Raw genomic sequence first — 22,657 nt, 5'->3', positions numbered from 1 at the left:
TAACTCCCTCTTAAATATAGCCAATGAACTGGCCTCAACTACCTTCTGTGGCAGAGAATTCCAGAGATTCACCACTCTCTGTGTGAAAAATGTTTTTCTCATCTCGGTCCTAAAAGGTTTCCCCCTTATCCTTAAACTGTGACCCCTTGTTCTGGACTTCCCCAACATCTTCCTGCATCTAGCCTGTCCAACCCCTTAAGAATTTTGCAAGTTTCTATAAGATTCCCCCTCAATCTTCTAAATTCTAGCGAGTACAAGCCAAGTCTATCCAGTCTTTCTTCATATGAAAGTCCTGACATCCCAAGAATCAGTCTGGTGAACCACCTCTGTACTCCCTCTATGGCAAGAATGTCTTTCCTCAGATTTGGAGACCAAAACTGTACGCAATACTCCAGGTGTGGTCTCACCAAGACCCTGTACAACTGCAGTAGAATCTCCCTGCTCCTATACTCAAATCCTTTTGCTATGAATGCTAACATACCATTCGCTTTCTTCACTGCCTGCTGCTCCTGCATGCCTGCTTTCAATGACTGGTGTACCATGACACCCAGGTCTCGTTGTATCCCCCCTTTTCCTAATCGGCCACCATTCAGATAATAGTCTACTTTCCTGTTTTTGCCACCAAAGCGGATAACGACACTTTATCCACATTATACTGCATCTGCCATGCATTTGCCCACTCACCCAGCCTATCCAAGTCACCTTGCAGCCTCCTAGCATCCTCCTCACAGCTAACACTGCCCCCCAGCTTAGTGTCATCCGCAAACTTGGAGATATTGCCTTCAATTCCCTCATCCAGATCATTAATATATATTGTAAATAGCTGGGGTCCCAGCACTGAGCCTTGCGGTACTTCACTAATCACTCCCTGCCATTCTGAAAATAACCCGTTTACTCCTACTCTTTGCTTCCTGTCTGCCAGCCAGTTCTCTATCCACATCAATACTGAACCCCCAATACCGTGTGCTTTAAGTTTGTATACTAATCTCTTATGTGGGACCTTGTCGAAAGCCTTCAGAAAGTCCAGATATAACACATCCACTGGTTCTCCCTTATCCACTTTACTAGTTACATCCTCGAAAGATTTGTCAGACATGATTTACCTTTCATAAATCCATGCTGACTTTGTCCAATGATTTCACCACTTTCCAAATGTGCTGCTATCCCATCTTTAATAACTGACTCTAGCAGTTTCCCCACTACCGATGTTAGACTAACTGGCCTGTAATTCCCTGTTTTCTCTCTCTCTCCCTTTTTAAAAAGTGGGGTTACATTAGCTACCCTCCAATCCTCAGGAATTACTCCAGAATCTAAAGAATTTTGAAAAATTATCACTAATGCATCCACTTTTTCTGGGGCTACTTCCTTAAGTACTCTGGGATGCAGCCTATCTGGCCCTGGGGATTTATCGGCCTTTAATGGAGCCTCAGGTCACGTACTATTAGGATGAGGAACAGCTTCTACAACAATACAATCACATTGCTGAACTCGGAGTCCCGCCGATAGATTTCTCCGGTCCCTCCGTCCCCATTGTTTAATTATTCTGTATTTTTTGATTATTCTGTATCTTCTCTCTTTCTATTTTTTTTTAATTTCTTTATGCACAACTACTACGGACTGACGCAAAACTGCATTTCGTTGTACTCATACTTTTATTTGTGCGATGACATTAAAGTTGAATTGAATTGAATTGAATTGAATTGAATTTAATTGAATTTAATTTAATCCATTCAATTTTCCTAACACCACTTCCCGGCTAACTTGGATTTCACTCAGTTCCTCCATCTCATTTGTCCCCCGGTCCCCTGCTATTTTCGGCAGATTATATATGTCTTCCTTAGTGAAGACAGAACCAAAGTAGTTATTCAATTGGTCTGCCATGTCCTTGTTCCCCATGATCAATTCACCTGTTTCTGACTGCAAGGGAACTACATTTGTTTTAACTAATCTTTTTCTCTTCACATATCTATAAAAACGTTTGCAGTCAGTTTTTATGTTCCCTGCCAGTTTTTTTCATAATATATTTTCCCTTTCCTAATTAAGCCCTTTGTCTTCCTCTGCTGGACTCTGGATTTCTCCCAGTCCTCTGGTATGCTGCTTTTTCGGGCTAATTTGTATGCTTCATCTTTTGTTTTGATACTATCCCTGATTTCCCTTGTTATCCACGTATGCACTACCTTTCCTTCTTTTCCCAAACTGGGATAAACAATCGTTGTAGTTCATCCATGCAGTCTTTAAATGCTTTCCATTGCATATCCACCGTCAACCTTTTTAAGAATCAATTGCCAGTCTATCTTGGCCAATTCACGTCTCATACCCTCAAACTTACCTTTCTTTAAGTTCAGAACCCTTGTTTCTGAATTAATTATGTCACTCTCCATCCTAATGAAGAATTCAACCATATTATGGTCGCTCTTGCCCAAGGGGCCACGCACAACAAGACTGCTAACTAACCCTTCCTCATTACTCAATACCCAGTCTAGAATAGCCTGCTCTCTCGTTGGTTCCTCTACATGTTGGTTTAGAAAACTATCCCGCATATATTCCAAGAAATCCTCTTCCTCAGCATCCCTGCCAATTTGATTCACCCAATCTATATGTAGATTGAAGTCACCCATTATAACTGTTTTACATTTGTTACACGCATTTCTAATGTCCTGTTTTATGCCATCCCCAACTCCACTACTACTGTTAGGTGGCCTGTACACAACTCCCACTGGCGTTTTCTGCCCCTTAGTGTTTCGCAGCTCTGCCCATATCAATTCCACATCCTCCAAGCTAATGTCCTTCCTTTCTATTGCGTTAATCTCTTCTCTAACCAGCAACGCTACCCCACCTCCTTTTCCTTTCTGTCTATCCCTCCTGAATATTGAATATCCCTGGATGTTCAGCTCCCAGCCTCGGTCACCCTGGAGCCATGTCTCCGTGATCCCAACTATATCATAGTCATTAATAGTTATCTGCACATTCAACTCATCCACCTTATTACAAATGCTCCTTGCATTGAGACACAAAGCCTTCAGGCTTGTTTTTACAACCCTTATACAATTATGTTGAAAAGTGGCCCTTTTTGATTTTTGCCCTGGATTTGTCTGCCTGCCACTTTTACTTTTCACCTTGCTACCTATTGCTTCTACCCTCATTTTACACCCCTCTGTCTCTCTGCTCACACATTTAAGAAACCCTTTCCTTTTAACTCCATCCTCGACTATCACATTTCACACCCCACCCCCCTTATTCAGTTTTAAACCACAGCACTGGGCCTGTACTCGTTGGAGTTTAGATGGATGGGGTGGGGTTGAAACTAACCAAATAGGGAAAGCGCTGGATAGAGTGGATGTGGAGAGGATGTTTTCACTAGTGGGAAGGTCTAGGACCCGAGGCCCATAGCATTAGAATTGAAGGACATACATTTAGAGAGGAGAAGAGGAGGAATTTCTTTAGTCAAAGGGTGGTGAATCTATGGAATTCCTTGCTGTGACAGAAGGCTGTGGAGGACAAGTCAATGGATATTTATGTTGGAGATTGATTAGTACGGGAGTCAGGGGGTATGGGGAGAGAGCAGGAGAATGGTGTTGGGAAGAAAGATCAGCTATGATTGATGGTGGAGTAGACTTGATGGCTGAATGGCCTAATTCTGCTACTATAACTTATGAACATGACCTTTCCATCCATTCTGTCAGTTCTCCATAATAGTTTGAAATTTTTAATTGTCACCCTTCAATCTTATAGGTTGCAGGAAATGCAACCCTCATTTGTATAGTCACTTCCATGGCCGTCCGAAGGGGGGGTGCGCTGGGTGCGACCGCACCCCCCTTTTTCCCCCCAGAATAAGAAAAAATCCCCAATCAGGGTTTCCACATTGTTGGAAATCGCCCGAAATTCTGATTGCGGCCGCTGGTGGAGAAACAAAAAGTGCCCATCCGCGCCTGCGCAGTTGGGGAAGCGATGCAAAATGGTGCCGTTTATCCGCGCGTGCGCAGTGGGCCCGGGGCGGGATCAGACTGCCATTTGTGGTTCAACTATTGAGCACGAAGCCTTGCGTCTACTCCAGGTAAGTAGTGGGGGGGGGGGGGGGTACGGTGTCTGCCAGGCCACCCGCTGGGTCCAGCGTTTCCAGCGTTTCCATCCGCGGCGTCGGAACCTCGCCACCGGCCAGCCTGGCGACCAGGAGACCTTCCTCCCGTTGCCGGGCGGGAGCAGCTGTAACACCAACACGAGACGCCGCTGCGGCGGGGCCCGCTGCCCTCGCCTTTCAGTTTGACTTCTTTCCTATAACATGGTGCCAAGAACTGAACACAATATTCTAAATGCGGTCTCACCAAAGTCTTATACAACTGCAACATGACCTCCCAACTTCTATACTCAATACTCTGACTGATGAAGGCCAAAGTGCCAAAATACTTTTTGACCACCTGATATACCTGCGACTCGACCTTCAAGGAACCAAGCAACCATCAACCATTCCTCTGCCCACCTGGCTAATTGATCCAGATCCTGCTGCAATCATTCACAACCATCTGCACTATTTGCAAAACCACTCACATCTGTATCATCAGCAAATTTGCTAATCTTGCCCTGTTCCGTGACGTTTCACAGAGCGCTGGAGTAACTCAGCGGGTCAGGCTTAGTATAGAAGTTGGGAGGTCATGTTGCAGTTGCATAAGAAGTTGGTGAGGCCGCATTCAGAGTATTGTATTCAGTTCTGGGCACCATGTTATAGGAAAGATGTCATCAAACTGGAAAGGGTACAGTGAAGATTTCAGAATCAGAATCAGAATCAATTTATTTGTCATTTGGACCCCTGGAGGTCCAAACGAAATGCCGTTTCTGCAGCCATACATAACACACAAATAAACCCCAGACACAACATAATTACATTTAACATAAACATCCATCACATAACTGTGATGGAGGCCAAATAAACGTATCTCTCCACTGCACTCTCCCCCCCCCCGATGTCAGAGTCAAAGTCATAGCCCCCGGCTGGCGATGGCGATTGTCCCGCGGCCATTAAAGCCACGCCGGGTGGTGCGAGGTCGCACACCGGGTCTTGGTGTTGGTGCCCCCGGTGTGCGCTCGCAGAGTCCGCGGCCATTCCAGCCGCGCGGGGCAGCGGTGTCAGGCCCCGCTCCAGGAGCTCTTCGACCCCGCAACTCGGGCGGGAGAAGTCGCCGCCGCAGAAGCCCCGAAAAGCGGTCTCCCCCCAGGGAGCCGTGGGCTCCCGGTGCCGCCGTCCACAGACCTGTAGAGAGCCTCCGACTCTCCGGCAGCAGCAGCAGCAACAGCATCAGCAGCAGCAGCAACAGCACCAGCAGCAGCAGCGCTCCTCCACCGCTCCGGACTCGGCCAGCTCCGCGACGGTGAGGTGAGTCGACACCTGAGTCCCCGGTCTCTTCCTGTTGGAGGCCGCTCCTCGTTACGGCCTCAACGACGACTGAGACCCGACGAGAAAAGGTCGGGTCTCAGTGCAGGGAGAGATTCAAAAAGTTCCACCCCCCCCCCCACACACACCCCAACATAAAATAACAAACACTACATAAAAACACAGACAAAAATAATAAAAACGCGGACAGGCTGCAGAGGCCGCTGCTGGCCAGAGCCGCGCCGCCTACCGGAGGATGTTGCCAGGACTAGAGAGCCAGAGCTATAGGGCGAGGTTGAGTAGGCTGGGACTATTTCATGGAGCACAGGAGGATGAGGGATGATCTAATAGAGGTTTATAAAATCATGATTTGAATGGATATGGTTGAGTCTTTTGCCCAGAGTAAGTGAATCGAGGAGCAGAGGACATAGGTTGAAGGTGAAGGGCAAAAGATTTAATAGGAATCTGTGGGGTATGTTTTTCACACAAAGGATGGTAGGTGTATGGAACAAGCTGCCAGAGGAGGTAGTTGAGGCAGGGACTATCGCGACATTTAAGAAACAGTTAGACAGGTACATGGATAGGACAATTTCGGAGGGATATGGATCAAACTTGGGCAGGTGGGACTAGTGCAGATGGGGCACGCTGGGCTGAAGGGCCTGTTTCCACACCTTATCACTCTATGACTCCTATCTTTCCCTCTCAAACCCATTCTCCTGCCTTCTCCCCTTTACCTCTGACACCCGTATCAATCAAGAATCTATCAATCTCCTCCTGAAAAATGACCATTGACTTGTCCTCCACAACTGTCTGTGGCAATGAATTCCACAGTTCGCCATCCTCTGACTTAAGAAATTCCTGCTCATCTCCTTCCTAAAGGAATGTCTTTTAATTCTGAGGATGTGGCCACTGGTCCTAGACTCTCCCACTAGTGGAAACATCCTCTCCAAATCCACTCCATGCTGGGACAGACGGCAAAGCTTGTGTCCTGTCCTGCATCACCCAAGGCAGCAGAGATGTTATAGGAGAGGGCAAGTACCGTAACAAAGTAGCTCACGATGGTTTGCGTAACATTCAGGAATGTCTATGCATGTCACTCTATGAATATTACTGAAGAACGGTCTTGGCCTGAAATTTGATCTATACCATTTCTCCAGAGATGCTGCCTGACCCACTGAGTTACTCCAGCACTCAGTGACATGTCACCTATCCATGTTCTCCACAGATGCTGCCTGACTCGCTGAGTTACTCCAGCACTCTGTGAAACGTCGCCTATTCATATTCTCCGCTGATGCTGCCTGACCCACTGAGTTACTCCAGCACTTTGTGTCTATTTTCCCTTCACCCATCTGCCCAAGCCCACTCTTTCCCCTCCTTTCCTATGTTCCTTTCCACCCATAAACCTCTCTCTGCCTTTACATTTCACTCCTCTTTCAAATCTGCTCTACTTATCTACATGCATTTTTCTTCTTCACTTTTTAGTCGTAGAATGATGCAGTGTGGAAACAGGCCCTTCAGCCCAACTTGCCCACACCGACCGACATGTCCCATCTAAACTAGTCCCACTCACACGCTTCTGGCCCATATCGATCTAAATCTGTCCTATCCATGTACGTGTCCAAATGTCTCTTAAACAGTAGGATAGTCCCAGCCTTAACTACCTCCTCTGGCAGCTCGTTCCATACACCCAGCACCCTTTGTGTGAAAAAGCTACCTCTCATTTAAAGACATTTAAAGACTGCATGGATGAACTACAAAAATTGTTCATCCCAGTTTGGCAAAAGAATAAATCCGGGAAGGTAGTGCATCCGTGGATAACAAGGGAAATCAGGGATAGTATCAAAGCGAAGGATGATGCGTACAAATTAGCCAGAAAAAGCAGCATACCGGAGGACTGGGAGAAATTCAGAGACCAGCAGAGGAGGACGAAGGGCTTAATTAGGAAAGGAAAAATGGATTATGAAAGAAAACTGGCAGGGAACATAAAAACTGACTGCAAAAGTTTTTATAGATATGTGAAAAGAAAGAGATTAGTTAAAACAAATATAGGTCCCTTGCACTCAGAAACAGGTGAGTTGATCATGGGGAACAAGGAGATGGCGGACCAATTGAATAACTACTTTGGTTCCGTCTTCACAAAGGAAGACATAAATAATCTGCCGGAAATAGCAGGGGACCGCGGGTCAAAGGAGTTGGAGGAATTGAGTGAAATCCAGGTTAGTCGGGAAGTGGTGTTGGGTAAATTGAATGGATTAAAGGCCGATAAATCCCCAGGGCCAGATAGGCTGCATCCCAGAGTACTTAAGGAAGTAGCTCCAGAAAAGTGGATGCATTAGTAATAATCTTTCAAAACTCTTTAGATTCTGGAGTAGTTCCAGAGGATTGGCAGGAAGCAAACGTAACCCCACTTTTTAAGAAGGGAGGGAGAGAGAAAACGGGGAATTACAGACCAGTTAGTCTAACATCGGTAGTGCGGAAACTGCTAGAGTCAATTATTAAAGATGGGATAGCAGCACATTTGGAAAGTGGTGAAATCATTGGACAAAGTCAGCATGGATTTACGAAAGGTAAATCATGTCTGACGAATCTTATAGAATTTTTCGAGGATGTAACTAGTAGCGTGGATAGGGGAGAATCAGTGGATGTGGTGTATCTGGACTTCCAGAAGGCTTTCGACAAGGTCCCACATAAGAGATTAGTATACAAACTTAAAGCACATGGCATTGGGGGTTCAGTATTGATGTGGATAGAGAACTGGCTGGCAAACAGGAAGCAAAGAGTAGGAGTAAACGGGTCCTTTTCACAATGGCAGGCAGTGACTAGTGGTGTACCGCAAGGCTCAGTGCTGGGACCCCAGCTATTTACAATATATATTAATGATCTGGATGAGGGAATTGAAAGCAATATCTCCAAGTTTGCGGATGACACTAAGCTGGGGGCAGTGTTAGCTGTGAGGAGGATGCTAGGAGACTGCAAGATGACTTGGATAGGCTGGGTGAGTGGGCAAATGTTTGGCAGATGCAGTATAATGTGGATAAATGTGAGGTTATCCATTTTGGTGGCAAAAACAGGAAAGCAGACTATTATCTAAATGGTGGCCGATTGGGAAAGGGGGAGATGCAGCGAGACCTGGGTGTCATGGTACACCAGTTATTGAAGGTAGGCATGCAGGTGCAGAAGGCAGTAAAGAAAGCGAATGGTATGTTGGCTTTCATAGCAAAAGGATTTGAGTATAGGAGCAGGGAGGTTCTACTGTAGTTGTACAGGGTCTTGGTGAGACCACACCTGGAGTATTGCGTACAGTTTTGGTCTCCAAATCTGAGGAAGGACATTATTGCCATAGAGGGAGTGCAGAGAAGGTTCACCAGACTGATTCCTGGGATGTCAGGACTGTCTTATGAAGAAAGACTGGATAGACTTGGTTTATACTCTCTAGAATTTAGGAGATTGAGAGGGGATCTTATAGAAACTTACAAAATTCTTAAGGGGTTGGACAGGCTAGATGCAGGAAGATTGTTCCCGATGTTGGGGAAGTCCAGGACAAGGGGTCACAGCTTAAGGATAAGGGGGAAAATCCTTTAAAACCGAGATGAGAAGAACTTTTTTCACACAGAGAGTGGTGAATCTCTGGAACTCTCTGCCACAAAGGGTAGTTGAGGCCAGTTCACTGGCTATATTTAAGAGGGAGTTAGATGTGGCCCTTGTGGCTAAGGGGATCAGAGGGTACGGAGAGAAGGCAGGTACGGGATACTGAGTTGGATGATCAGCCATGATCATATTGAATGGCGGTGCAGGCTCGAAGGGCCGAATGGACTACTCCTGCACCTAATTTCTATGTTTCTATGTTTCTCGGGTTCCTGTTAATTTCTGAAATATTGCTCATAAAATTGGTGCAAAAATGTTCCAAAATAAGGCTCAGAATGCATCAGAGAGCATCTAAAAACCCTGGCATCGAGGGACTTCACTCTTCGCGCTCGTGATGTGTGCAGCGCGCACATTATTTCACATTACATTTTTTGTAATCCTGTCATGCCACCCCCCTTTTTGAAAAGCTTCGTACGGGCCTGACTTCTTAGAATGTAACCCTTGGAATATTATCATGGTAAATCAAATACAGTATTCTCCTATGGTCAATAGTAAGTTGTCATGTGTGGAACTATTCACAGTTCTCAAGGCAGGGTCGAACTGGGGTTTTGTATATCCGTAACATAACCTTTATCTCCTTGTATTTCAAATCCTCTGCACATAAAGATCACATGTGCAGTGACATTTATGATTATATCGTAAAAGTTTCCTGACATTTGGTGTTCTATGTACATGGATCAAATTTTTGTGGATTATTGTTGCTTCTGTTTTTTCCCTGTGTACTTGAAGCTATGTCCAGATCCGCTGCATGTGCTTGAAGATACTTGAAACTTGGTGATCAGAGCTTCTGCTATTTTTGTTATAACATGCTTAGTTAACTTCTCACATTGCCCTTCACATTTTGCACCACTATGTTATGCTATAAGCATTTTTCTACCAATGTAGCACTTTAATATTTTGAAAGATAATTTCTAACCTCAAAAATATGCTCTGGTATCTCTCTTTCATATGGCGGCACTTGCTTATAGCAACAATATTCAGGAACACCAGAATTTCTATGCATCAGAAGACGAAACCGTCTAGACTGCTCCAATTTTTCATCTGTAATAAAGTTAAACTCATCTTGCATTTGCTGTAACCTAAAGTATTTTGGGACATTTTGATCCTCCTCAGTGGCATACTGTCAGAAAGAGCAGAAGTACAAATTACACATTAGAATCTAATCTTGTTTTAAAGATAAGTTATGTTACCCGATGTGATGCAGGTTTAGATAATATTTCATTTCATATTTCAAATAAATATTAATTCCCTAGAAATGTAATCACAGAATGCTTATTTTTTCAACAACACGATACTTAAAGTTAATTTACCACAGCGTAAATCACGCTTCCAACCATTTCTAATTAATTCATTTCAATTGTACTAATATAAAGTTGTGCAGAGAAGGTTGTGCCAAATGGAAACATGGCCTTAAGCCTATTATTCATGTTGACCATCAAGTACACAATTACAGTAATCCTATTTTTCATCCTCTCCATCTTCACCACGGAGGTCCGCTGGACTGGAGGGCGGCATCTTCGGCCTGGATCGCCTCAGCGCAGAGGGAGAACAAGGAGGGAAGAGACAGAGACTAAGACTTTTGCCTCCATCACAGTGAAGAGGTGCTTGGTGAACTCACTGTGGTGGATGTTAATTTGTGTTTATTGTATGTTTTGTTATTTATTATTATTGTGTATGATTGCAGGCAACGAAATTTCGTTCAGACCAAAAGGTCTGAATGACAATAAAGGAATGAATTTTAAATTCAAAATTCAATTCTCATCGACTTGTCGTGGATTCTATTAATCACTTACACTGCCCTCCATATGTTTGGGACAAAGACCCATCAGTTATTTATTTGCCTCTGTACTCCACAATTTGAGATTTGTAATAGAAAAAAACATATGTGGTTAAAGTGCACAATGTCAGATTTTATTAAAGGGTATATATTATACATTTTGGTTTTACCATGTAGAAATTACAGTGGTGTTTATATATGGACCCCCATTTCAGGGCACCATAATGTTTTGGACACAGCAATGTCATGTATATGAAAGTAGTCATGTTTAGTATTTTGTTGCATATCCTTTGCATGCAATGACTGCTTGAAGTCTGCGATTCATGGACATCACCAGTTACGGAGTGTCTTCTCTGGTGATGCTCTGCCTGACCTGTATTGCATCCATCTTTAGCTTATGCTTTTATGGGGACTAGTCCCCTTCAGTTTTCTCTTCAGCATATAAAAGGCAAGCTTAATTGGGTTCAGATCGGGTGATTGACTTGGCCACTCAAGAATTTACCATTTTTTAGCTTTGAAAAACTCCTTTGTTGCTTTAGCAGTATGTTTGGAATCATTGTCTTGGTGTAGAATGAACCACCGGCCAATGAGTTTTGAGGCATGTGTTTGAACTTGAGCAAATAGAATCTGTCTATACACTTCAGAATTCATTATGCTACTACCATCAGCAGTTGTATCATCAATGAAGATAAGTGAGCCAGTACCTTCAGCAGCCATACATGCCCATGCCATAACACCCCCACTACCATGTTTCACAGATGAGGCGGTATGCTTTGGATCTTGGGCAGTTCCTTCTCCCCTCCATACTTTAATCTTGCCATCATTCTGATATAAGTTAATATTCGTCTCATCCACAAGTCGTTTTTCCAGAACTGTAGTTGCTATTTTAAGTACTGCTTGGCAAACTGTAACCTGGCCATCCTATTTTTGCAACTAACATTGGTTTGCATCTTGCAGTGTAGCCTCTATATTTCTGTTCCTGAAGTCTTCTGCAGACAGTGGTCATTGATAAATCCACACCTGACTCCCGAAGAGTGTTTCTGATCTGTCAGACAAGTGTTTGGGGATTTTTCTTTATTATAGAGAGAATTCTTCTGTCATCAGCTGTGGAGGTCTTCCTTGGCCTGCCAGTCACACCTGAACAATTACAAAAACCTGTGAAGCCATGTATCCCAAACATTATGGTGCCCTGAAATGGGGGGACTATGTATAAGCACAGCTGTAATTTCTACATGGTGAAACCAAAATGTATTAAAAAAAACTTTTCAAAAATCTGACCATATGCACTTTAACCACATGTGGTTTTTTTTCTATTACAAATCTCAAATTGTGAAGTACAGAGGCAAATAAATAAATTATGGGTCATTGTCCCAAACATTATGGAGGGCACTGTACATAGTAGTGGCAATTTACATTGGCCAATTAACCAACCATCTCACACATCTTTGGGATGTAGGAGGAAACCCACGTACATGGGCACATGTGGTTTGGAGGGAGTTGATAAGAACGTGGGAAGAATTACAAATGGGATCAATGTAAATGTGTAATTGATGTTTGGCCATCTTTCTGTGATATATGACTATGATTTCTATGACATGCAAACTGAATGCCAACAGTACCAGGAGATCAGAATTGAATCTGGGTTGCTGGAGTATGAGTAGCAGCTCTATTACCGAAGCCTTACAGACCACGTGCACTTGGATCAGCTTCCTAAACCAGGCTGCAGAAATATGGGGAGATTGGGCTCAATTTCAAGTGCAAGTATATGAAATGACTGTTAATCTGTGATCCTGGCCTTAGATCTCCATCATAAGTGGTGTCAAAACAGCGGGACATCAGCCAAAATGACCAGTTCTTCTGCGTTAATGCAATTCTGCACCCCCTTTCAAGAGCACTGGAATTTCGAGGCAATCATGGATAATATGTTTTGTAAATATATGTATAGTTACAGTATTCTGCTTCATCAGCCAACATATTCTCAATTTACACTAACCTTAATTACATGCATCAAGTTTAAATTCTGGGGATCATTGGGATCAATTCTGGCTTTTTTTGCCCACTTGGCAAGTTTCTGCAAATCATTTATCCGAGACATTCCAATTGAGGCAATAGCATCCATGCTGAAATTAAATGGAAAATAAAAGTTAATTTGTCACATTTGTTTCATTGCACACATTATTCCACTCACAAATTTTTTACAATATGAAAGTTTCCTCTGAGTATTGGCTCCAGCAAAATTTGATTTAAAAACATTGGAGCTGCATTCTAGGGATTTTTGGTATAGCCATGTTGTAAATCAAGTAAAGGGTGCAAGGTTCATAAAACAATTCATGATCCATATGCCAAATTTATTTGCGAATTTCCTATATTCTTCTGACTAGCTCTCATGATTACAATTTGTGGTATTTTGAATGTTGTTTGATAAATTCAGCACACAGAAGGAAACATTGAAATAACAATACAGCATAAATATTGTATTGACAACTTGTATACTGCAAACTAAAATTTGCTGCTAATCATTGGCAGTTTTAGTGTGAGATATTTAAAAACAGTTGAAATAGATTTATCTGTAAGTAATTAAAATGAACTAAAGTTAAAACACTTTCCAGTCTTTAAAAATGCATTTTACTGACATAAATCGAGTAAAAGACAAAATAAAACTCAAAAACAAACCCTTCATTTTTCCAGTGACTCCACTCAGATGAAATGGGGCTGTGCTCAAAGCGCTGGAGTTAAAATGTATGCCACCCTCAGCTCCGTTTACTGAGATTTAACACTGCTGAATTAAACATCAGGGTGGGTGGTCAGATATAGCCCAATATTTTCTGTACAATATCTCCTCCCACTCAACTCTGCAAGGCATTTATTATGCTCATCCAATTTATTTGACTCTATTTGTATCTGTTCGAATGATACCTTTCACACCAAGGCTTACGAGATTTTCCTTTTTTCTCTTATCGATGAATTCCCTTCCAGGGTTCTCAAGACTGTTTCCATTTCCCACTTTTTGCTCTTACCTCCTCTCCATCCAGCCAGAGCCATGACAGGATTCACATTGTCCACCTCAATAGCCTTCACCTTCAATCATTCACCATATATAATTGTTATACCGTCCTCCCTCCTGTTCCTTTTCAAAAACTCCAAAGGGGTTATTGCTTCCATGGTTCCCTTGTATACTCATCCATTTAGACGACTCCACGACCTTCTCATAGTCTCATGAATCTGCAAAGGGTTCAAATCTAACTTTTTGATTCCTACAATCCAAGGACCAAGTGAATTCCCCAGGTATTTAGCTAACAAAGCTGCCATATAAACAGATATTTAGGTAAGCCTGTAATACTTCTGCTTGATTATTTTTGTTTTTATTCACTCCTTTCTAAAACTTATGCACCATATCATAATTATTACAAATTAATACCAACTGCAAAATAACAATATTATTTCCTTTATTGGTATTTATTAGTAAAGATACAAAATAAATTAATCAAAGAAAATGGTTCTCAAAAAGGACCACAGGAATCTTCAAAAACATGAATAATTGACATTCATTAGTTTAAAACCAACGCTGGATCCATCAAAGGATTGTTTTTATTGAAAAACAAAGTGAAAAAAGAATTAAAAACTAATAGAGGAAATCACATTTCCAAAATACCATTAAATTTAAATAGTGGTCTCCACTTAAATTAAAACCATTCTTTATCTGGTCCACAACTCTTTACCTTTCTGTATAGGCTTTTGGCTTTGGTGCTGGAGGTGCAAGGGCTGTGCCATTCTCATCTATTCCCCATGATACAGCATACAGTAATCTTCCAGATGTCAACAAACACTCTTCAGATTTCCCCTCATCTAAAAGAAACGGTGTATCTACCCATAGAAAATAAGTCAATTGTTAGATTGGGCAAAATATTAAACTTTTGGCTTACACATATTTCATTTATCATAGTCATGACAGATAATTCCTCAGATATCAGATCTTGAAATCCCTCTAAAACCCTTGTCAATGTCATGCATAAAATTTAAGAAAAAGTGGATCTGAAGGAACAAAACTGGTAGAACCAGGTACTAGTGTAGAAATCAGTTGTGCTGTGCCTATTTTAATGTTATGCTTTCTACAATCCTGACAAGCCCTCAATGTACATATTGATAGATATATTAGAGGTGAATTCAAGTTGAGAACCTCTATGACCTTCCTAATACAAAGGCATGCTGCAAATTGCAATGTCCTGACAGTCATAGCACGAATATAGGAAAACCCAGATGAAGAAATATATGTAGTGTCACCTTAACAGCTTCCAGGAAAACACTTAAATTAATCTTTGACTGCACCATACAACATTTTATCAATAGGATTTTGAGTTTCTGAAAACATTAGCCTTCAATGAGATGTAGTTTAGAGTTTTGCTGTCTTGACATCCTTGTACTTTGAGGGTTTATAGTATGATAAACTTTCTCCTTCCAACTTCACATTTAATTCTTTCCCCTTAATTATTGAAACGTCAATGAGGCCCAGTGGTGCAGCTGGTTGTTGTTGTTCGTCCTTCGTAGTCGAAGAAGACCATGACTTCAGTGTTTTTGTTTGTGGGTCCGGAGGTGACAGGGGAGACCGATCTGGGCCCGGAATGCTCGCCATCATATGGGACACAGTTGGGTGGGTGCTGCAGTTGAAGTGGCTCGAGTCTTGCGCACGTTGCGTTTCCTCTGAGTGTCTGCGGCGCGCTTCTTCTAAGCTGCACGCACTCCTATGGTGATCTTGCTTCGCCCAGTTAGGCGGAACGGGTCCTGAAGTCATGACATGCGCTGGACTTGGATTAAAGTGAGGGGGAGTTGCGCAAATCGTCAGCCACACTCTTTTGTCCCGGCCTATCTGGATCCAGTGGCAAGACATAGTCAAGACGGCTGGCGATAGGTCAGGATACAGTGGTTGGCCACCAGTGTTCTGCATGAACATTGTGCCCTAATTGCGCTCCACGACGCTTTGTTGGGTCCACCTTCCTACCCATTGGACCACCAAATGGTGGTCTCCACCACATATTCCGCCATGATCCAGTCTTCGCCTTTCCTGAATAAGGTAATAGCCACAAGGAAGTGGAGGTTTGCATTTGGTGTTTTCCTTCACTCCTCCAGGGTGCTAAATGGAGGACGCCTGTGTGTGACTTTAACGTGGGGAGACTGGTGCACAGGCAGCCACCCCACGGTTCTTGACCGGAGACCCTTTTCTGCCGCAGCCTTCATCCACCTTCCCGGCCGTTGTGACGCTCCACTAAGGTCAGCCATCGTCCTCCATCTGTTCCACCATTGAGGTCTTGGTTGGATTGCTCTTGATCAGAGACCTCCCCCTCGATCTTACCGCCATGGGTGACCCTACCAGGAGCATGGCTCCAGACGGCATCGCTCTCAGGATCTTAGGTCCACACAAGCTTCTCCACCACGACAAGGTGACAATCCATGCAGCTGGAAGAGCGGCTCACAGTACGAGAGGCCTGGGTACAATCATGATCTAGGATGCTGTCCGTTTGGAGTTTGCACTATCTCCGTGACTATGTGGGTTTCCTTCAGCTATTTGAGTCTCCTCCCACATCCCAAACGCTTGTGTGTCTTATTCTTGTCTGCTCGCATATTCTATTACTTTTGTCAACTGATGGCAGTTTCAAGTGATTTTTTCTTTGGCATCTGTATAGCCTCAATGATAGCTTACTCTGGAAGGAAACCAAATACCTGAAAAAAATGGAAGTCTTGCTCTCTTATTGAACATCATGAACTCAGCTGTAGCCCTGAAGAGGGAACCTATCATCTGAATGATGAATTGACATTGTCACAACAGATGACTAAAAAAAAGCTGGTCAGAAAGGTGGCTTGAAGGTAGGAAGCTGAGGGTGATGGTAGAGGGTTGCTTTCGGACTGCATACCTGTAATGAGTAGCTTGTCACAGGGTTTGGCGCTGGGTCCACTGTTATTATCTATATTAACAATTTGGATGTGAATGTAGGTGGTGGGATTAGGTTTGTGGATGACACTAAAATTGGGGGTATAATGGTCAATGGGTTCCCAACGTGGGGTAAATTTTACTTCGGAGTCACGTGAGTCTACGTGACCCGCTCAGTGCAGGCGGGGCATTAACGCGCTGATGCAGGCGGGTCCGGGCGCTAAACAAGCTGTTTGACTAACAGCAGCGGTCCGGAGGGAAATTTAAAAACCAGCTGGCACCCCTGCAGACTCCCTGACAAGGACCAACAGACTCGCCGCCCGAGAACCCGACTGATACTCGCCGCTGATATGCCGCCCAAAAACGGCAGACAGCCTCTAACAACAAGGTAAGACCAAACCTCAGGCTGGAGACAGACACAGAAGATGGGATCAGCACTTCATACAAAAAACAAGTATGTCTGTTTCCCCAAGCCAGAGGAGGTCATGCATTTTGTTGTCTCTGTACTGTACAACTGACAAGGGAGCTAAAATTCCCTGAATCCAGTCATGGAGCTAAAAACTCCAGTGCTATTGCACTGGCCATCTCCCTTGTCGAGGGATTGATGGGACCAGAGCTGGGCTGGTCAAAGAAGAGGGGTCACTGGCTGAACAACATCGGGAGTATGCTTGAGGTACAGGATCAGGAACAGCTGCTGGGTGTGGCCGCTATGTGGCTTCACCACTAGCGAGATAAATTTCAGTCTCGACTGACAGACCAGCTTACTACCTGTTCTTTTAAAAGAACCTCTCCAAGACAGGTAGTCATGAGGTGTTGGATTCATCACGCCTCCCCTAAATTACATTACTCAAAGTGCCCACCATTATTGGGGGATACATTGAGCATCGCTCTCAAAAAACCCAATATTTAAAAATGAATTTGATATGCCTGATGTCGGCTATCATTCACATGCTCTTCCAGAGGTCAGGGTAGTATGGCAAAACACCTGACCCTACTGTTCGCAGTGCCCCGCAACTTCTCAGGAAGTTATAAAACCTGCCTTCAACCAAAATTCACAAGACTGTGAGAACGCCGACACAACAACTTAGCCAGACAGAAGGATCCGTGATCAAGCCAAGTTTTTAAAAAGGTACACAAAAAATCTGGAGAAACTCAGCGGGTGCAGCAGCATCTATGGAGCGAAGGATATAGGCAACGTTTCGGGCCAAAAACCCTTCTTCAAACAAAGTTTTTCAAAAAACTGGACGACGTGTCAAAAATATCGGGGTAAGGCGGCAGTGTCTGGAATGAGCACCACACGTAAACCAGTCAGCAGTACCTCTAATGCATCCACCAGCTGGGTATACCTTATGGTACTGGTGAAAGCTCGGGGCCTGCATGCCAATCCTGTAAGCCTTTCAGGCCAGGGCCCAGAGCAGGCCCCAGGGAAAACGCGCCACCCCCACCACGTCATACGACGTGTAAGACTCGTTGGACCAGGAGGAAACAGAAGAATACCCATAACCATGGAGGTAGGTGGGTCTGGTTTCTGCCAGCATATAGAGAACAAGGGTGCTCTACTAACAGGGGGCGAATACACTTGTTTAAAGAAGTATGGGGTAATTAGTCACGAGTAACTAGTATATACTCAACAACATTAGTGGATACAAAATTCAGTTATATCAGAGATATTATCGCCAGTTCAACATTGGCCCAAAAAAGATGGTGGAAGTCGCATCATCATTGACTTAACATCACTAAATAAGTTTGTTGAGTATATACATTTCAAGATGGAGACGTTTGTTACTGTCAGACAACTGATCTCCAAAGGATAATTTATAGCAAGCATTGATATTAAAGATGCTTACTATCTAATACCCATACACAAGGATCATTGCAGATACCTAAAATTTAGCTGGTTGGGGCAGCTGTGGTAGTATAGAGATTGCCCAATGGTCTAACTCCAGCCCCTAGACAATTCACCAAAATATTAAAAGTAGCCATGGGAATACTAAGGAAACAAAAGCATATTGTCATAGCATATCTGGATGATATTCTCATAGTAGGGAAACAAAGGAATTGGCTGTGGCAGCAGTATTAGCTACAAAACAGCTCCTTGAAACACTGGGGTTTGTCCTACTCCAGATAAATCTAGGTTGAAGCCATGTACTACCATGGACAAATCGGACCTTTGCACTATCAAAATCTACAAAGAACAAAGGTACATGCACTAAAACGATATTCGGGTCACTATGATCGAATCATGAAATTACCCACTGGAGCTATATCAGAGCTACAGTGGGGGGGGGGGGGCAGAGAATGTGTGGCACAGTTTCAGCCCTATCATCACCACTAACCCTACTTTAGTTATTAATCAGATGCCAGTGCTCAAGCCTGGGGGGGGGGGGCAACTAACCCCATATCCAGCACAGGTGCCAGATGGACTAACCAGAGTCATCATTACCACACACACTGGGCATCAATTTAGAAATGTTGAGTATTTTTATTTTAAAAGAATATGCATCTAAAATGCAGCACTTGCATGTGCGGTTACGGATTGATAATACTACGGTGGTGGCTTATATTAACCATATGGGGAGCATAAAATCATTATCGTGCGACAAATTGGTCAATCAGATCTGGCAATGGTGTGTCGAAAGACATATTTTACTATCGGCTGCCTATCTACTAGGTAAGCTAAATACAGTGGCAGACACCAGGTCACGGAAAAATTTAATGATAACATCGAATGGATGTTAAACCCAAAATATTTGCTAAAGTTATTAAGCAATATGGAACGCCAGACATCGATTTGTTTGCAACAAGACGGAATCACCAGTTACCTATGTATGTGACTTGGGAACCAGACCAGAGGCAGCAGCGGTAGATGCCTACACGCTGGATTGGGGGGGAATTTCTGGGTTTTTGCTTTCCCTCCCTTCTGCCTCATCAGTCGGGTACTTCGCAATACAGATGGACTCTGCTTCTGGGATATTGATGGTGCCCGACTGGCCTACACAGCCATGGTTCCCAGTTCATCACGACATGGTGGTCGAGTCACCTATGGATTTCCCTAGTGGACCACGGTTGTTGACTCACCCAGTATCAGGCATAAGCCACCCATGCCATGAAAACATCAAACTCCTGGGTTGTAGGTTTTGAATAGACCTTACCAGGGACTGGGATTATCCGAATGAACTATCACCACCATGTCGGCATCCCTGCGAACATCCACCAGGAGGCAGTATTTAACCTGTATCAAAAATGGGAGAAGTACTGCCAGGAAACAGGGACAACATATGCAACTGCCACAACCACCGACGTGCTGGAGTTCCTGGCCCATCTACACCATGACGAAGGGATCAGTTACAGTGCCATCAATACAGCACAAAGCGGCCTGTCTGCTTACCTAAAACCAGCAGGACAGCAGGCCATGGGATCCCATCCTCTGGTGGTAAAACTCATGAAGGGCAATTTTAATATTAAGCCCCTAAACCCAGGTATACCCATATTTGGGATATCAGTGTGGTATTGACATACCTCAGGGAATGGCCACGAGCTAGATCCCTCAGCCTCGAGATATCTACATTAAAGACGCTCATGTTAATGGCACTCGCAGCCGCTCAGAGGATCCAGTTGCTGCACAAATTAAGACTGGACAACATGGAGGTCGCCCCAGACCAGATTACGTTTATCATTCTAGGTCTGGTGAAACAAAGCAGGCCAGGAACGCCCAATTCACTGGTGGTATTCCGGGCCTACCCACCAGAGCCAAGGTTGTGTGTGGTGACCCATCTACAACAATATATATACACAACCCACAATCTCAGAGGGAGAGAAAAAGCCCTATGGGTCAGCCACAAGAAACCTCATGGCGGGGTAACGAGCCAAACCACTTCACGGTGGCTCAAACAGGTACTGAAAGCTGCCGGAATAGACACTAATACATTTAAATCCCATTCCACTAGGGCAGCATCGACATCAGTGGCTGAACGAATGGACGTCCCGGTTGACCACATTCTCAATACGGCAGGATGGTCGAGGGAAACGACGTTCAGAATGTTTTTATAATAAACCGTTGATAAAGCCTGACTTATTTGCAGACAGAATATTACAAACTGCAAATATTTAATTTAAGCTCAGGGGAGCTATTTATTTTTGTTATTGTTAATAAATACCTTTCTGTTTCTTGAAAAAACAGATCCATTGGTTGATTACGATAACACTTCCTCTCTCAAGAACTTCGGCAGTGAGTGAAATAAAAACTGTTACACGGTTTGAAATCACAGACCTTTGAAGTCTTCACGGAATCACTCACGTGACTCCGAAATAAAATAGTAAGATTAAACGAGAACTTACCAGTTCAAAGTTTGATCTGTATTTTATGAGGAGTTACGATGAGGGATTACGTGCCCTACGCTCCCACCCTCATTATATGGATCAAACTAGTAAACTGATGTCTCCTTATCTTTACTATCTTTACTTCAAATAACTGTGTCTATCTGTGATTCCACACCGCTGCTTGGAAGTATGCCGCGCCTGCGCACTGAGCGGGTTCTTCACGTAATCCCTCATCGTAACTCGTCATAAAATACAGATCAAACTTCAAACTGGTAAGTTCTCGTTTAATCTTACTATTTACCCCCATGGCATAAATGTTGCCTACCCAGGGGGTAAATTTGTTGATTCTGGATTTGTACATATTTTTTATCACTGATTGACTGTGTTTGGTTCTGGTATCTGTTCATCATTGGTTGTTCATAAATAAGTGAAATAACATTGTTATGTGCTATTAAAGTTGCCTGGGGTAAACAGGACAAAAAAGGTCAGGAACCCCTGCACTAGTGTGTCCAATCGCTTAATAATCTTCTATGTTTCAATAAGATCCCTCTCATCCTAAATTCTAGAGTATACAAGCCCGTTCCATTCTTTCAGCATATGACAATCACGCCATCCTGGGAATTAACCTTGTGAACCTACGCTACACCCACAATAGCAAGAATGTCCTTCCACAAATTTGGAGACCAAAACTGCACACAATACTCCAGGTGTGGTTTCACTCGGACCCTGAACCACTGCTGAAGGAAAACCTTGTCCCATGATGTTGACAACACAGAAGACAGGTAAAGAAGGTTTTTGCCACACTTATCATCGTCGGTCAAGGTGTTAAGGTGAGAATTTGGAACATTATGTTACAGTTGTAAAATATGTTGGTAGGACCACATATGGAGAAATGTGCAATTCTGGTAGCCCCACCTATGGGAAGGATGTCACTAAACTAGAAAATAGGCAAAGTATATTTACGAGATTTGAGTTATAAGGAGTGGCTGGAAGGGCTGGGTCCTTATTCTTTGGAGCATGGGGGGCTGAGGGGTGACTGTACAAATGTTAAAAAAAACATGAGAAAAAGGTAAGGTAAAAACATATCTTTTCCAATGGTTGGGGATAGATTTAAGAACGGAAATTTAACAGATCCAAGTGGCAACGTTTTCGCACAGTGGGTGGTGCCTGTATGGAATGACCTGGGTGGAGAGAGGTATCATTACATTTATAAGAAACATGGACAGGTAAGTGGATAGGAAATGTTTGGAGGATAATGGGCCAGGCACAGGCAAGCTTGGTCATGCAACTTGATCGGTGTTGACAACTTGTTCAGCTCTCTGCTGCTATTTTTTTAAGCTATGCCTTCATTCCATGTATGCACCACTGGATTTGAGCTTCATTGTAAAGGGGTCATTTTTGTATGAATAAGCGAATGCATAGTAGAAAAATAAAGAGTAAATGGGAATTTGTCCCATTGCAATCAGTAACAAGATCTAGGATTGTGTAGTGCCCTTGTACACATAAACCAAACATCCAGGACCCCTTGGATGAAATGAGAGAATAAAAAATTGCCATGCCAGCCAGTCCCTTATGCAGAATTAAGGTCAGACATGTACGTTCCCACAGTTCTCCATCAGGCCTTGGT

The 22,657-nt window shown here is 43.5% G+C and overlaps 1 protein-coding gene across 1 annotated transcript in view; it reads right to left on the bottom strand.

The window, feature by feature from the left end:
• LOC129704367 (protein CC2D2B-like) overlaps window positions 1-22,657 on the bottom strand; it is a 244,759-nt gene that overhangs the window by 84,481 nt on the left and 137,621 nt on the right. The window contains exons 29-31 of the mRNA XM_055647454.1: window positions 14,507-14,651; window positions 12,781-12,907; window positions 9,927-10,130 (exon numbers count right to left, since the gene is read on the bottom strand). Coding sequence (XP_055503429.1) covers window positions 9,927-10,130; window positions 12,781-12,907; window positions 14,507-14,651 — 476 coding nt within the window. The remainder of the gene's footprint in view (window positions 1-9,926; window positions 10,131-12,780; window positions 12,908-14,506; window positions 14,652-22,657) is intronic.

Source organism: Leucoraja erinacea, chromosome 15 (assembly GCF_028641065.1).
Source record: "Leucoraja erinacea ecotype New England chromosome 15, Leri_hhj_1, whole genome shotgun sequence".
Lineage (NCBI taxonomy): Eukaryota > Metazoa > Chordata > Chondrichthyes > Rajiformes > Rajidae > Leucoraja > Leucoraja erinaceus.
Note: the sequence above shows the minus strand (reverse complement) of the source record. Positions and strands in the feature narration are given on the sequence as shown.